The following is a 12,558-nucleotide window of genomic DNA, read 5'->3' on the forward strand; positions in this document are numbered from 1 at the left end:
CTGCGCTGTGTCTTTTATTAGTTTTTTTTAATCGTTATCACTAAAACGAACGTAATACATAGCTTCTCGCGAGAATACGTCTTCACCCTGAAAAAACACTAGTGACGGACGAGCGATTTCGCGGGAACAAATTCGCCTGCCTGTTGACAGGGATTTTACTTTGTGACATCTGATATTGTGACTTTGTACCTTATTTAGGGTAACCATCAGCTGAAAAACGACTTTCCGGCTTCAAAAGTGAGGTTTTTGAAACATTCTCATCGTTGCATTGTTGGAAAAAGTAATGGCATTCGCACAATCAGACAGTCCAAACCATTGTCGTCTGCGTTAGCCTGAACTGTTGCTAGCATGTTAAAACATGCCGTAAACATGGATAGCAGATTATAGATATACCTAACAGATCAGGTGTCGTTCTACTGATCGGTTCATTTTCTGTCTGTCCTCAGTCATGTTCTCCCATCTGAGCGTGCAGAAAGAGGGCTCCTCTTTGCTCTGCCGCCCTACCTCTGAGGAGCAGGAGCCGGTGTTTGACAGGGAGTCTCTGGCCTACACTCCCTGCACCGACCGCTACAAAGTCGGAGAACGGAGCTTCAGTCGCCAGTATGCTCATATTTACGCAGCACGACTTATGCAGATGAGACCTCTGCTCACGAAAGCAGCTCAGCAGATGTGGGGTAAGCTCCCGAAGTTCCTGTTTACATTTGGGCCTAAGAAACAAGTTGTACATATATATATTATTAATGTAGCTAAATCTGTTTCTGCCTTTGCCAGGATCAGATGTTGTTATTAGCAAGCTGTGTGATCTACAGACAGGGGTACAATGCTGCATCGTGGGGACTTTGTTCAAGCGAATGGATTTGCAGCCATCTATTCTGAAAGAAATCAGCGAGGAGGTTAGCATTTATGCAAAATTCACCAGATAGCTTCTCTGATAACATAACACAACCCAGTTAGTGTCATTGTGTTTGTCCTAACATGTTGTGTTTCCCACCATTTCAGCACAACCTGCTGCCTCAACCTGCACGGGCCAAATACATTAGTGAAGCGGATGAGTTGATTCTCGAGGATGAGCTCCAGAGAATCAAATTAGAGGGCAAAATTGACAGGGATAAGTGTGTCACAGGTCAGGAGACACTTTTTCATAGTGTGACTACTTTATCCCTAATAAATCACAGGTTATGATAATGTGTATTTTTGTCTCAGGTAGTGTTATTGCAATATATGGAACTGAAAGGAATGATGGCAAGTTCACAGTTGAGGACTTTTGCACAGCTGATCTCCCTATGCAGACACCACGGCCTTCACTCAGCTCTGATCGGTATAGTAATCACATTCCTGCACAGTCTTTTAAGCTACTAGATGCAACAAGTGCAACAGTGTTTCTGTTCAGGTTTGTGCTCCTGGCCTCAGGACTTGGTCTTGGTAGTAGTAGTGCTGACAGCATGCTGGGGCTTCAGTTGCTGATTGACATGGTAACCGGGCAGCTGGGAGATCAAGGGGAGCAGAGAAGTGCGGCAACAATCGCCAGAGTCCTACTTGCTGGAAACCTTTTAAGCCAAAACACGCAAGACAAAGATGCGTCAACAAAGGTGACAAGAACTTGTTTAAAGTTTACATGTACTTTATTGGTTTTCCCTTCTTAGACTTTGAAATTGCGAGTTAATTAAATTCATACATTCTGATGCCTTCTTTACTCTGTTTGCTTTTTTAAGGCAAAGTATCTCACCAAGAAGACACAAGCTGGGAGTGTGGATGCCATTCGCTTGTTGGATGAGCTGCTTCTTCAGTTAGTTGTAAGTCTGCCTACACCCCCTTGTATAAATAGTGATAGTGTACTAGATTAGATTATGTAAAAGTGTTGTAGATAGTTTTGATTGGATTATAATCAGTTATTCTGTCCAAATTTATATTAAGGTTATAGGTTATGACCTTGAGTTTTACAGTTATTATCATCTGCTGTACATATATATATTTTCTTCTGTAGGCCTCCGTTTCTGTGGATGTAATGCCAGGGCAGTATGACCCCACCAACTACACCCTCCCACAGCAGCCACTGCACCGCTGCATGTTCCCCTTGTCTTCGGTGTATCCCACATTACATCTGACGTCTAATCCATACCAGGCTAACATTGATGGTGTGAGGTGAGCATTACCACACATGGATTTTCTGAAACTTAGCATTCTATTCATATTAAGTTTTTAGATCGGTTAAGGCCCCGGCTTCTGTTTGTTTCCACCAAGGTTCCTGGGCACGTCAGGCCAGAATGTTTGTGACATTCAGAAGTACAGCAGCAGGGACAGTCACCTGGAAATACTGGAGGAAACACTTCGACTCAGACACCTGGCCCCCACGGCACCTGATACTCTAGGTTTGTTAATGCAAAAAGCAAAAATTTGACTGGTGGTGGCTTGAATCGTTCCCACGTTTTTTAAAATGTCTTTTTGCAATCAGGTTGTTACCCATTTTACCAAAAAGACCCTTTCATCTTGGAAGAGTGTCCGCATGTTTACTTCAGCGGCAACGCCCCAGCTTATGAGTCCAAACTCATCACAGGTCAGTGTGTACAAAAAAGGAATTTATTGATTATTGCTGTGTTTATTCATTAATATGATGCTAATGTACAAAATGTTTTCGTCATATAGTTCCATTAATAGAAATGTGATCTTTTTTCCTAATGTGGCAGTTTTTTGTCTGCTCTTACCTGCAGGTCCTGATGGTCAGGAAGTCCTTTTAGTTACTGTCCCAGATTTCAACAGCACCCAAACAGTTTGCCTGGTTAACCTACGTACTCTTCAGTGTGAACCTGTGACTTTCTCGGCCTTCACTGCTGATGATGAGGACAGTGAAATGAACATCAGCCACTAAGGATACACATCCACACACTGCATAGAATGCATTCTAAGGCTGATGTATTGTGAAAAGTTAAAATGGCCTTGTAAGGCTGCTAAAAAGAGAAGAGACATCCATTTTGTATTAACAAGCCTTTATTTGACAAATAACTCTTCTAACACAGCTTTTCTGAGGGAAACGTGACACAAAACTTTCTCTCCCCCTGACTCTGTTACCAAGAAACTCTTTTAAAATCTTCATGTCTGTGTGTACTGTAAAAACATTTCTACCATATTTGACGACAGTGTAAATAATTCAGCTGTATTTTTTATGTGCATCTACAATAAACATCTTTTCATGAAGCAACAAGCATCATAAAAAAGGCAGAATAGTGAGCTGGGAAAATTCAGTGTGCACTTTCAAACGGTTTAGTTCAGTTGATTCATTTGTGTGGAGAGGAGTTTCTAAGTGTTGCTTACCAGATAGATACACTATCTGCATGCTGTTAATGTAGATAATATTTGTGCATTCTCATTGTATTGTTTACTTTTTTTTAGATTTGGTTTAATAGTCGTCAAGCTTGTACTCATAGTTGTAATCTAGGATGGAGTCTGTAAAGCCGCCAGGTGTGGAGGACTGTCCTTCCCCTATGAGCCAGGAGTCGTACCAGGACGTGGTGGTCTCTGGCGTTGTGGGGATTGTGGTGGTAGTGGCGGCTGTAGTTGTGGTTGTCAGTCTTGACCTCATTTTTCTCCGATTTTCCCGTATACGAGCTATCCTGATCCTTCGCTGTTCAGCGGTGAGTGGTATCCTTTGTGAATTCCTGTTGCCCTTACCCACGCGCGTGTTGCCATTAGCGGTCGAGGAATGTTGTGCTCTCGTGGACCCGAAGCTGAGTCGTATTGGCTTGTTGCCATGGAGCGCCATGATCTGTGGGGGAACCAGGGCATCAGTACAACACGCGGCGATTGCGTAGTCAACGCAGTGCGACAGAGTCCCACCTGTTTGATGCGATCCCAGTTGGATTTGGCCAAGTTGAAGCTGCAGGCGGTGGCTCCCGACTGGTAGCCCACCACACACAGCTTAGTTACGGGGGAGAAGCCCTCGGCTCGAGCAGTCACACGGTACTCCCCCGGGTTCAACAGCCTCCAGTAGTCGCCTGTGGGAGCTGCGACGAAGAGGGTACAAACGTTTTAAACCAAGCAGGTGCTTTATGTTGTCATTAAAATGTAATACGAGAGAAGACGTTGGCTGGACCTGTTGTGACGTCATGGTTTATACCCTCTACAGATACAGTGGCGTTTGCTATAGGGTTCCCCTGCTCATCCTTCACAATGCCCCTGATGCCACGATGCACCTGGAGAGAAAGGGGGTGTAGAAGGTGACGGGGTGCATTCAGGAGGCTAGGTCATTATATAACACACATAAGACTGCCAAATGTGCCCACGCTTATTTAAAAGGCAGCCGTTACACCGTTTGACGTGGTCGGACTCACCTGCTCCATGAAGACGAGCATTGCTTCTCTGTTCTTCTCCCACTCGTACGCCAGCTCGCTCTGATGAGGGAACTTGTCACAGCCCAGGAATATGGACAGTTCAAAGCAGTTTGTGTGCAGGTAGCTGAAGTCGTTCATACCTCAACAGAAGAAAGAGAGACCTGAGAGTCTGCGCTGCACGCCGCGTCCACCAGTGTGTGTTCTTATCAAACGGCCATGGTTGAGGTCTACTTACTGCCCGTGATCGGCCTCCATTTGGCCCGGTTGACGATGCCCAGACCCCCCGCCCCCCCAGTGTCCCCATGACACGAGCTGTGGTAGCTGTGCGTCATCGTCAGGTGGGTGGAGGCGTAGGAGACCGCCAGCCACCTGAAGAGAGACTCGTCCGCAATCACCCGGGACTCATCCTCGGGCTCAGCGTATTGATGGCTGCCGCCTCTTCCTCTGTCGTCCTCCTCCTCCTCTCTGCGGCTGTCAGGTTGATTGTAGCCGCGATCGTAGCCGTGATCGTAGCCGTGATCGTAGCCGTGCTCATAACCGCCATGATAGCCGTGTTCGTAGCCGTGATAGCCGTGGTCATAGCGGTCCTCATTGCCATGAGCCCTCCACTCCTCCTCCGGCTCCGCGTATCCCCTACTCCTCCAGTCCTCCACCGGCTCCTCCTGGTGGTCCACCTCCCACTCGGTCTCCTCATAACCTTCATCGTACCTGGAAGAATCAATCCTGGTTGACTTTTGACATAGTTTGGATAATCTTCAGTTTGGCAAAGAAATGTACAGTAAAGCAAAGCAATGCTATAATTGTACTGTCTCTTCTTGCGGCTGTGGGGTTTCTGGTTCTGGGCGGGCTTGTTGGGAGGTAAGCTGTCGTAAGGATAGGACACAATTGTCTCTCCACCCTGGAAGTTGGCACCCAACACAAATGGATAGGTTTTCATCCAGGAGATTATAGCTCTGGTTTCCACAGCAACCTGGAACAGAAACAGGAAAATCAGACCAAAAATAGAAACTTTTTTTAGCATTTTTTAATATTAAGTGCATTTAGAAATGATTTCTTTCAGCTGACACTAATTCCCTTCCTCTTACTGAGCTGTTTGCTTCGAAGTTCTCTGGTATCGGCATGTGGTGGTTGGGAGTAAGTTTGGGCACCATGCCCTTATCTTCAGCATCCCACAGTATGTTGTTTAGATTTGGGAAGTTCTGGAAGATGTCAAAGCCGTCGCTAGTGAAGTGTCCCGTCGTCCAACTACTGAGCTCTGATCCCTGTAGGCGACAAGGCCAGAATCTCTTAACCTGTTTGCCAGTTAGGCGGCAACACGCGGGTTTAGTTCTGCTTTTTTTCCACACACCATTTGAAACGCCTCCTCGTGTCCGTCAGGGTTGAGCGAGGGCACCAGGTGGATGCGTATTCCCTCCACCAGCTGCTGGACCCTGGGGTTTCTGTCCTTGTACTCCTTGCAGAGGTACTGCATCAGGAGCAGGAGCATCTCGCGGCCAACCACCTCGTTTCCGTGCAGGCCTGCTGTGAAGCGGAACTCGGGCTCACCTGCAACGCCAGAGCCACACAGCTGTGTCAACGCCACATCCTCTCTGGCTCCTCCACTGTGGGTCACGTGGACGCATTCCCACCTATTTCGTGCTCTGTGGGGTTGCCAGATATGATCATGGCCGTGATCTCCAGTCCCTTGGCGCTGCGGCCCAGGCTGTACATGCTGGTGATGTTGGGACACTCTTCATGAACTGACTTCATAAGCTGGACAAATGACACATTTAGAAACAAGAATTGAGAGAAAGAACTTTTGCATGTTGGCTATGAAGAACATGTGAATTAATGTCATGTTGCCATCTAGTGGTGGAAATAAGTAATTGAGAAGGAACGCGCCATCTGCAGCGGTTTTAATATCAGTTTATATTTATATAATAGATTAAAGCAGAGCCCTGGTTGGACTGGGGATCTGCTTTCAATCTTGCCAAGAAAATTATTGTTTTTTAGTCTTTTGGGACAACAACAGGATTTCTCTCGGAATTCAGTCACCCAGCACACGTTCAGGGGCCCATATGCAGGGTTACTCACGGCAACCATCTCCAAGTAGCTGTGATGTTTAAACTGCAAGTAGTCAACTGGAGTCACTTCATTTTGCCTGTACTGGACATCAACGGCATCTGTGCGAGACGGAAATGAGCTTAGCTTGAATTTTCAGTATTGTGTTTGAGTGTGTTGTTGTTGTTGTTGCGTGAACGCGTGTGTGAAGCTCACCAGGCACAGGGCAGCCTAAGACCTCCAGCCTCATGCACAGGGAGCCATTCCAGCTCTGAGGAATGATGCGGATGTAGCGGGCCAGCACAGGCTCCGCCAGCTGGTTCATCACTGGAGTGTCCTTATCGCTGTTTCCAAAGAATAGCTGGGCGACGGGGGGAACGTGGGGGGTGAGTGAGACAGGGAAGAGGGCATTACCCAGGGTGCATCGCTTCAACAGAACTCACCCAGTCAGCGTATCCATCATGGATGGTGGTCCATTCTCTACTATCATTGCTGAAAGCCAAGTAGTAGGACGTCACAAAGTCACTCCTGAGAGGGAACAGCATGAGGGAATCAGGTTGACTTTACACAAATATACAGATATAAAGTGTTTTCACGCGTTCGCGTCTCTCTGTGTCTCACTCATTGAAGGAGTCTCGTCCCTGGGTGATGACCCCTGTGAACTCTGTCTCCCTGCGAGCGTCTATCTCCAACCAGTGGATCCTGTCCTCCGAGTTCGCGCACCACGCTCCTCCTCTCATGTCGTCCTCGTCGTCTGAGCCCTGAGAACCGCAGAGACCAAGACACACGCCGCCGGGTCAAACCACGTGTCCAATCCACCCGCGCGCCAAACATTTCAAATCAGATTCACTATCTAGCTGCTGTCTGAATGGGAAAATGCCCAAAGCGGGTAATATAAGAATTGGACGTGTGGGAGGAAGCTGTAGTGTGGATGAGTGATGCGTGGGGAGGTGCGGCACCGGCTGCTGTGTACCTGCATGTTGAGACGCGCCCTCTGAGGTGCGAACCTGTACTGAGCCATAGAGGACGCCGTCAGCTGGTCCGGCTCGATCCGGTGCGACTCCATCCCCAGGGGAGGGCACTCTGCCACGTGCACACAAGATCAAACGGAAGTTGTATTAGCGACGCTCCCTCGTGTTGGATTCAGACAGAGAGCCTATCTGAAGCGGGCCGTCTTACTCTTCGGCTCTTTGAAGACACGTGGTCTGCTCCTGGCTCGGTCCTCCGCCTCCTTCAGCTTCTGCGCTCTCTCTGGCGGAGGTCACAAACACAGGCTTGATGCAAAATAAATCGCACTGTCGTCTTGGCGGAATAATTCCCCCCTCGCTTTCTGTCTCTGCCCAGAAATGATCTAGGAAACTCATCATTTTTTTTGCACATATGCCAGGAATCCCCGTGAAGACTAGAGAGCAGTGAAAAACAGGCCAGATGTTGCGATTTCCCCTCAGCGTGCGCTCCCATCGAACGCAGGTCACTGTGACTGAGAGCGGACGAATCCCATTTATCATTCTTATTACTCCGTTATATGACACGCAATAAAAAGGACGGCCTGTCCAAAGTTGGGGGTGGGTGACGGCGCAACTGATCCTGACGTGTTTTCTCAGCTTTAAACCAGATCGCGGTGATCCTCGCAGACAGGAAGTGCGCTTCAGCGGCGGGTTAGAGATCGTCGGCTTCAGGCGTGACACCTGAACCACCCGCCGACCTCAGACACGTGGCGAGGCGTCGGCCCGGGCCGCTCGTGCCCCTTCTTCAGCACCCCGTCTGATCCAGCACACGTGGACCTCCTCCTCTCTCGCTCCCGTTAACAAGTGGTGTCTGATTTTTCAGCTGGCCCAGTCTATGTTTTGTCAGGCACCAACGAACTTTTGGCCCCGTCATCGCGTTAGTAAGACGTACCGGGGCTACTATCGCAGGCGGAGGTTGTTGCTATGGAAACGACGCTGAGGAAATTATCTGACATGTAGAGGTAGTGGGTTTCCTTACCCCTCTCTTCCCTCTCTCTTTCTTTATTTGCTCGCTCCATCTCTTTCTCCATCCATTTTTTGTCCGTCTCGTCTTCTTTCCTCCCTGTGGACGAAACACAAGTGACGACAATGCATAAGTGTAGTTGTCCTACAGCTGCTTAAACCACTGGATGAGTTACTCACTCGTTCCATAGTTGTCGTAGTCATCATACCAGGTCCCCTCGTACGGAGATGTGGCTGTGGCCTCTTCAGCGTGAGCCAGACAAATGTACAGTCAGACAGTCCACTCAGTTCCTCGGTGGCGTTGTTACATTGCAAGTGAGATTTTTACGGGTTTGTATGCTTTGAACCTGAGATCACAGGTCCGTGCAGCCCCAGATTTATTCAACCACAACAAGTGCTCTCAGCGTGTCCTCGACCGTGACGCCGGCCGTGTAATTACATTGTAAATGTTTAATTCATATTTACAGGGATGACTGTGGAGCCATAGCACGGTGCTGCTCTGGGGACAGAGCTTTTCTCCCACTCCACAACAAACGTATGGAAAATTTTGTTGACCCTGTAAACCCACCCACTCCCACTGAAAAAGTAGGTTAACTCCCAGACACACTTTAATGTTATCCCCATGTGCTGAGAGCCCAAAGGAACAGATGGAATAAACATTCCAGCTGCATCTCGACTCCACAGAGGTTTTATATTTGCTGGAACTCAAACATTTGATAATTGAATTTCTAACATGGGACGGCCGGTACCTGGTAGAGTTTCCACTATGATTTCGGGGCTGACCTCTTTACCATCAGGGAATGGAAGATTGTCTGGCGTCTCAACTGCAGGAGTGGGGAGGGGGGGAGAAACGCCATAAAAAAGTCAAACACTGGCACTATTAGCGTCAGAAGCAGAGAGAGAAGCGGAGGCATGTAACAGAAAAGACAGGCCGGGCCAGAATCAGTGGAAATGCTGCAAGTACAGTCTGCTGGAAACACATGATAATAGGTTCAATCCTGGCCAGATGCACGATCAGTGTTACAGAACCATGAGTATTTCATCGAACGGCTTGTAATAAACACCCGTCACGCAAAGGCATCAAACAAAACAGAGCAGGTGGAAATAATAAGTCAGACGTACAGTAATCGCCGTCACCCGTCCCAATCTTCCCATCGACCTTAGGGGCAGGAGGTGTTGGTTCCACCGCTTTCCAGTAGTCATCGTAGTTATCGGTCGCAGGCGACAATGGCTCTTGTTCGTCCGGTTTCCAGTAGTCGTAGTTACCGGTCACGGGAGGTAACGTCTCTTTCTCCCCTAGTTTCCAGTAGTCGTCGTAGTTATCGGTCACAGGGGGCAGCGGCTCTTTGTCGTCCGGCTTGTCGTAGTCATCGTAGGCGTTGTTTACAGGACCCGCTGGGTCTTCCTCCTCCGGGTTCCAGGAATCGTATGGAAGGTCTGTGGTCAGCATCTCAGGCTGGGATGGTGTGGGGTCAGGCCCCCAGTAATCATCATCACCCGTTTTCCAGTAATCATTGTCTGACAGAAACAGATGGAAAGGCTGATGAGGGCTAAAAAATCGAGACCTGACCACTTTTGTTTACATTTATAGATATTTGATTAACTTCATCTTCTGTACAGGACCTAAATTCACAAGGGACTGTTGCTATGCTAGCATGCAAGAAAGGCAGGTCCAATAACAAAGCTTTGAGCCAGAGGTTATGTTAATAAGCGGCGATGAGAAGCTTGTCTAATAAGGTGACGAGTAGACAGAGTTGAATGTGTAAAATGGGCGGGTGTGAACACTGTACTACACGTTTAGCTCTTGTGTGACTCAGCCCAGTCCATTCATTTACGTACGGCCCCTAACTGTGGGCCACTCACCGGCGTCGGGGTCGGGGAAGGGGTCGGGGTAGTCAGTGTACGGCTCGGTGGGCGGCTCGGTCGGGGCGGCTGCAAGCAGAAGGAAGACACGAGGTCAACAGCGTTCATGGCAGCCTTTGAGGTTTGGCTCATTACTCTGCTGGGGGGTCACCGGTGGTGGTGGGCGGGAGCGTGGTGGTCGTCTTCTGCTTGCCCTTCTTGCCTTTCTTGTCCACCTTGGGCTTCTTGGTAGCGCCGGGCTCCTTGTTCTTCTTTTTATCCTTTTTCTTCTTGCCCTCGTCTGGTGCTCTCCTCACCCTGTCCACGAACCCTGGAATGAAGCAGAAGAAAACAGAGGCCTCGTGGTCACAATAGAATATTCACGTATGTCTGTCCTGCAGCGGGAACAGACAGACAGGCAGATGCATTTCTGTGGTTGCTTCAGGTCCATTAGCATCTGATTTTGAACTAGTCTAAGGTGAGGCGCTTTCATGGAAAACACTCCTCTTTTTCCAGATGTGCATTTATTAACTTCAACGTATTGACAGAAATCTGTCCAAATGCAAATAAAAATATCACTCTCACCTCGGCGACGTCTTGCTACTGGAGAATGAAAGCAAACAGCTAGCGCTAAACAGCTGAAGCTTATTACGACCAAGGGGTTTATTCCTGAGGTGATTCAAACCTACCAGCATGAATTTACAATGCAGAGCCAGTTAATATCAGAAGGGGAAGTTCATAAAAGCTTGTGTCTTTGCGTGTCTTTGTTCTTTTTTTTGTCTGGTATGAGCAGGCCATGTTTCCCCCCTGCTGTGGAGAAGCAGTAGTGGACAGGTGACATGTGTTGGAGCTCTCAGAGACTCAAAGTGTGTGTGTGTGTGTGTGTGTGTGTGTGTGTGTGTGTGTGTGTGTGTGTGTGTGTGTATTAACCCCCCGCTCACCTGTATTTGCGGCCTCATCCGCGTCTCTCTCAGCTTTACTGCTGCTTCCCAGTGGGTGTGGGTCCTCCGATGCTCCTTGCTCGCGCTCCGGGTCCAGAGACGTGTTTTGCAGCTGCTCCCCCGCGTGCCTCTTCCCTCCCGCCAGCCGTAGAGAAGCAATCCCCCCAGCGCTCTCCCCTCCTCTGGGGACCCACAGGCAGCACAGGGCCAGCAGAGCCACAGACGCGACCACAGCCTGGCTCGTCATACCTGCTGCTCTTCCAAACTGCAGGATCCGTGGGTTTGGAGCTCCTTCTCTGGGCCGCCCAGTGCTCAAATCCAAATTACGCTCCGCGAGATTTACGCTTCGCCCCGTCCTCCCCGCAGGGTCATCACTTTTGCTCCAGCTGTGGAAATCTGCAGCTCCCCGCAGCGTCACCCAAGCTCAGACTGGGCGAGACGGAGATGGAGTGGGAGGGGGGTGGGGGTAGGCTGGAAGGGAGGGAAGGGGGGTGGGCTCTGTGGAGAGGCAGAGCAAAGCAGCAATCCAGTCAAATGAATAGACTTGGATTCTAATTGCCCTTTAGCTACGGTCAGCTGAAAAAACAGAGTAAAGCCAGAGGATCCCCTTCACCTGGCTGACGAGTCGGAACAGGTGCCAGACGGGATCAATGGGCAGGCGAGGCCTCACACTCCTGTGTGGCCGCAGAACCAACCTGGGGCTCCGTGAGTCGAATTCTTCCGCGCAGTCGACGGCGAATTCCACAAAGGGAAGGAGGACGGGGATTTTCTGTGTTCGCACAACCATGCACCACTAATCATTAGCAATAGGAATTCGGGGAGAACGAAAAGAGGCAGCAGGCGAACATGAATACTGGACGTGGTTGGGAGTGGGTCTGTCTGCGTGCCGCTCAGTCATTCTTTCCTCGCGTTTCTGCTTAGCTCGCGTTCTTCTTTCTGGAGAAAACGTTAGCGAGCGCGACGGTTAGAGCAGATGACAGAGCGAAGGCATCGCAGGTTTGAAGCTCCTCTCCTTTTCCTCCTCTCTCCATTGTTTGTGGAGCCTGTCAGGGCCTTCGAATAATAGATGTGTGCGACAATTGCCACCAGTAGTTGCGGTGAGCGTCCGTTCAGAGGGTTCATCTGGGTGAAAGCTGCTACTGTATGTTGACATCTTTACATACAATGACCTCATCTCAAGCTTATTTTCTAAAGATATGTGAAAAAGTGGGGGAGGAATAAAGCAGAGTGGAGTCTGCTGGAGTTTTATTAAGTCTGCTCAGACAGCAGTGATTTCCTCTAAGGTTTAAACAAGAGAGTCACACGCACACATGTTGAAACAGCTCACTTCATATCTTTAAAAGGAAGTAAAGGAGGACAGAATTGTGTTGCTCTGAATTTTCCACCATTCAGGCCCTTTTTACATTCAGTGGATGGACAATGTTTTGGACTCAGTTCAGC

General features: G+C 48.9%; 2 protein-coding genes across 3 annotated transcripts; one reads left to right on the plus strand and one right to left on the minus strand.

The window, feature by feature from the left end:
- Positions 1 to 14: 14 nt before the first annotated feature.
- Positions 15 to 3,192, plus strand: pold2 (polymerase (DNA directed), delta 2, regulatory subunit). 2 transcript variants are annotated; one of them, XM_029161650.3, is made up of 11 exons: positions 15 to 280; positions 447 to 674; positions 772 to 893; positions 1,000 to 1,123; positions 1,204 to 1,318; positions 1,391 to 1,589; positions 1,713 to 1,793; positions 1,985 to 2,142; positions 2,242 to 2,369; positions 2,453 to 2,554; positions 2,709 to 3,192. In XM_029161650.3, the coding sequence occupies exons 2-11, from the start codon at positions 449 to 451 to the stop codon at positions 2,864 to 2,866; spliced, it is 1,413 nt and encodes a 470-aa protein (XP_029017483.1). In that variant the 5' UTR covers positions 15 to 280; positions 447 to 448; the 3' UTR covers positions 2,867 to 3,192. The 2 variants fall into 2 exon arrangements, with proteins under 2 accessions (XP_029017483.1, XP_029017482.1); XM_029161649.3 differs by having other exon boundaries at positions 15 to 237.
- aebp1b (AE binding protein 1b) lies at positions 2,968 to 11,560 on the minus strand. The gene is made up of 22 exons (XM_029161647.3): positions 11,119 to 11,560; positions 10,350 to 10,508; positions 10,199 to 10,267; positions 9,458 to 9,853; positions 9,085 to 9,159; positions 8,516 to 8,578; positions 8,352 to 8,435; positions 7,545 to 7,616; positions 7,339 to 7,448; positions 6,987 to 7,126; positions 6,809 to 6,893; positions 6,582 to 6,726; positions 6,399 to 6,487; positions 5,954 to 6,077; positions 5,674 to 5,870; positions 5,411 to 5,587; positions 5,132 to 5,295; positions 4,561 to 5,033; positions 4,326 to 4,465; positions 4,088 to 4,187; positions 3,832 to 3,998; positions 2,968 to 3,760 (listed from the first exon to the last, which is right to left on the minus strand). The coding sequence occupies exons 1-22, from the start codon at positions 11,363 to 11,365 to the stop codon at positions 3,395 to 3,397; spliced, it is 3,642 nt and encodes a 1,213-aa protein (XP_029017480.1). The 5' UTR covers positions 11,366 to 11,560; the 3' UTR covers positions 2,968 to 3,394.
- Positions 11,561 to 12,558: the final 998 nt, after the last annotated feature.

Source organism: Betta splendens, chromosome 9 (genome assembly GCF_900634795.4).
Source record: "Betta splendens chromosome 9, fBetSpl5.4, whole genome shotgun sequence".
In the NCBI taxonomy this organism is placed as follows: Eukaryota; Metazoa; Chordata; class Actinopteri; order Anabantiformes; family Osphronemidae; genus Betta; species Betta splendens.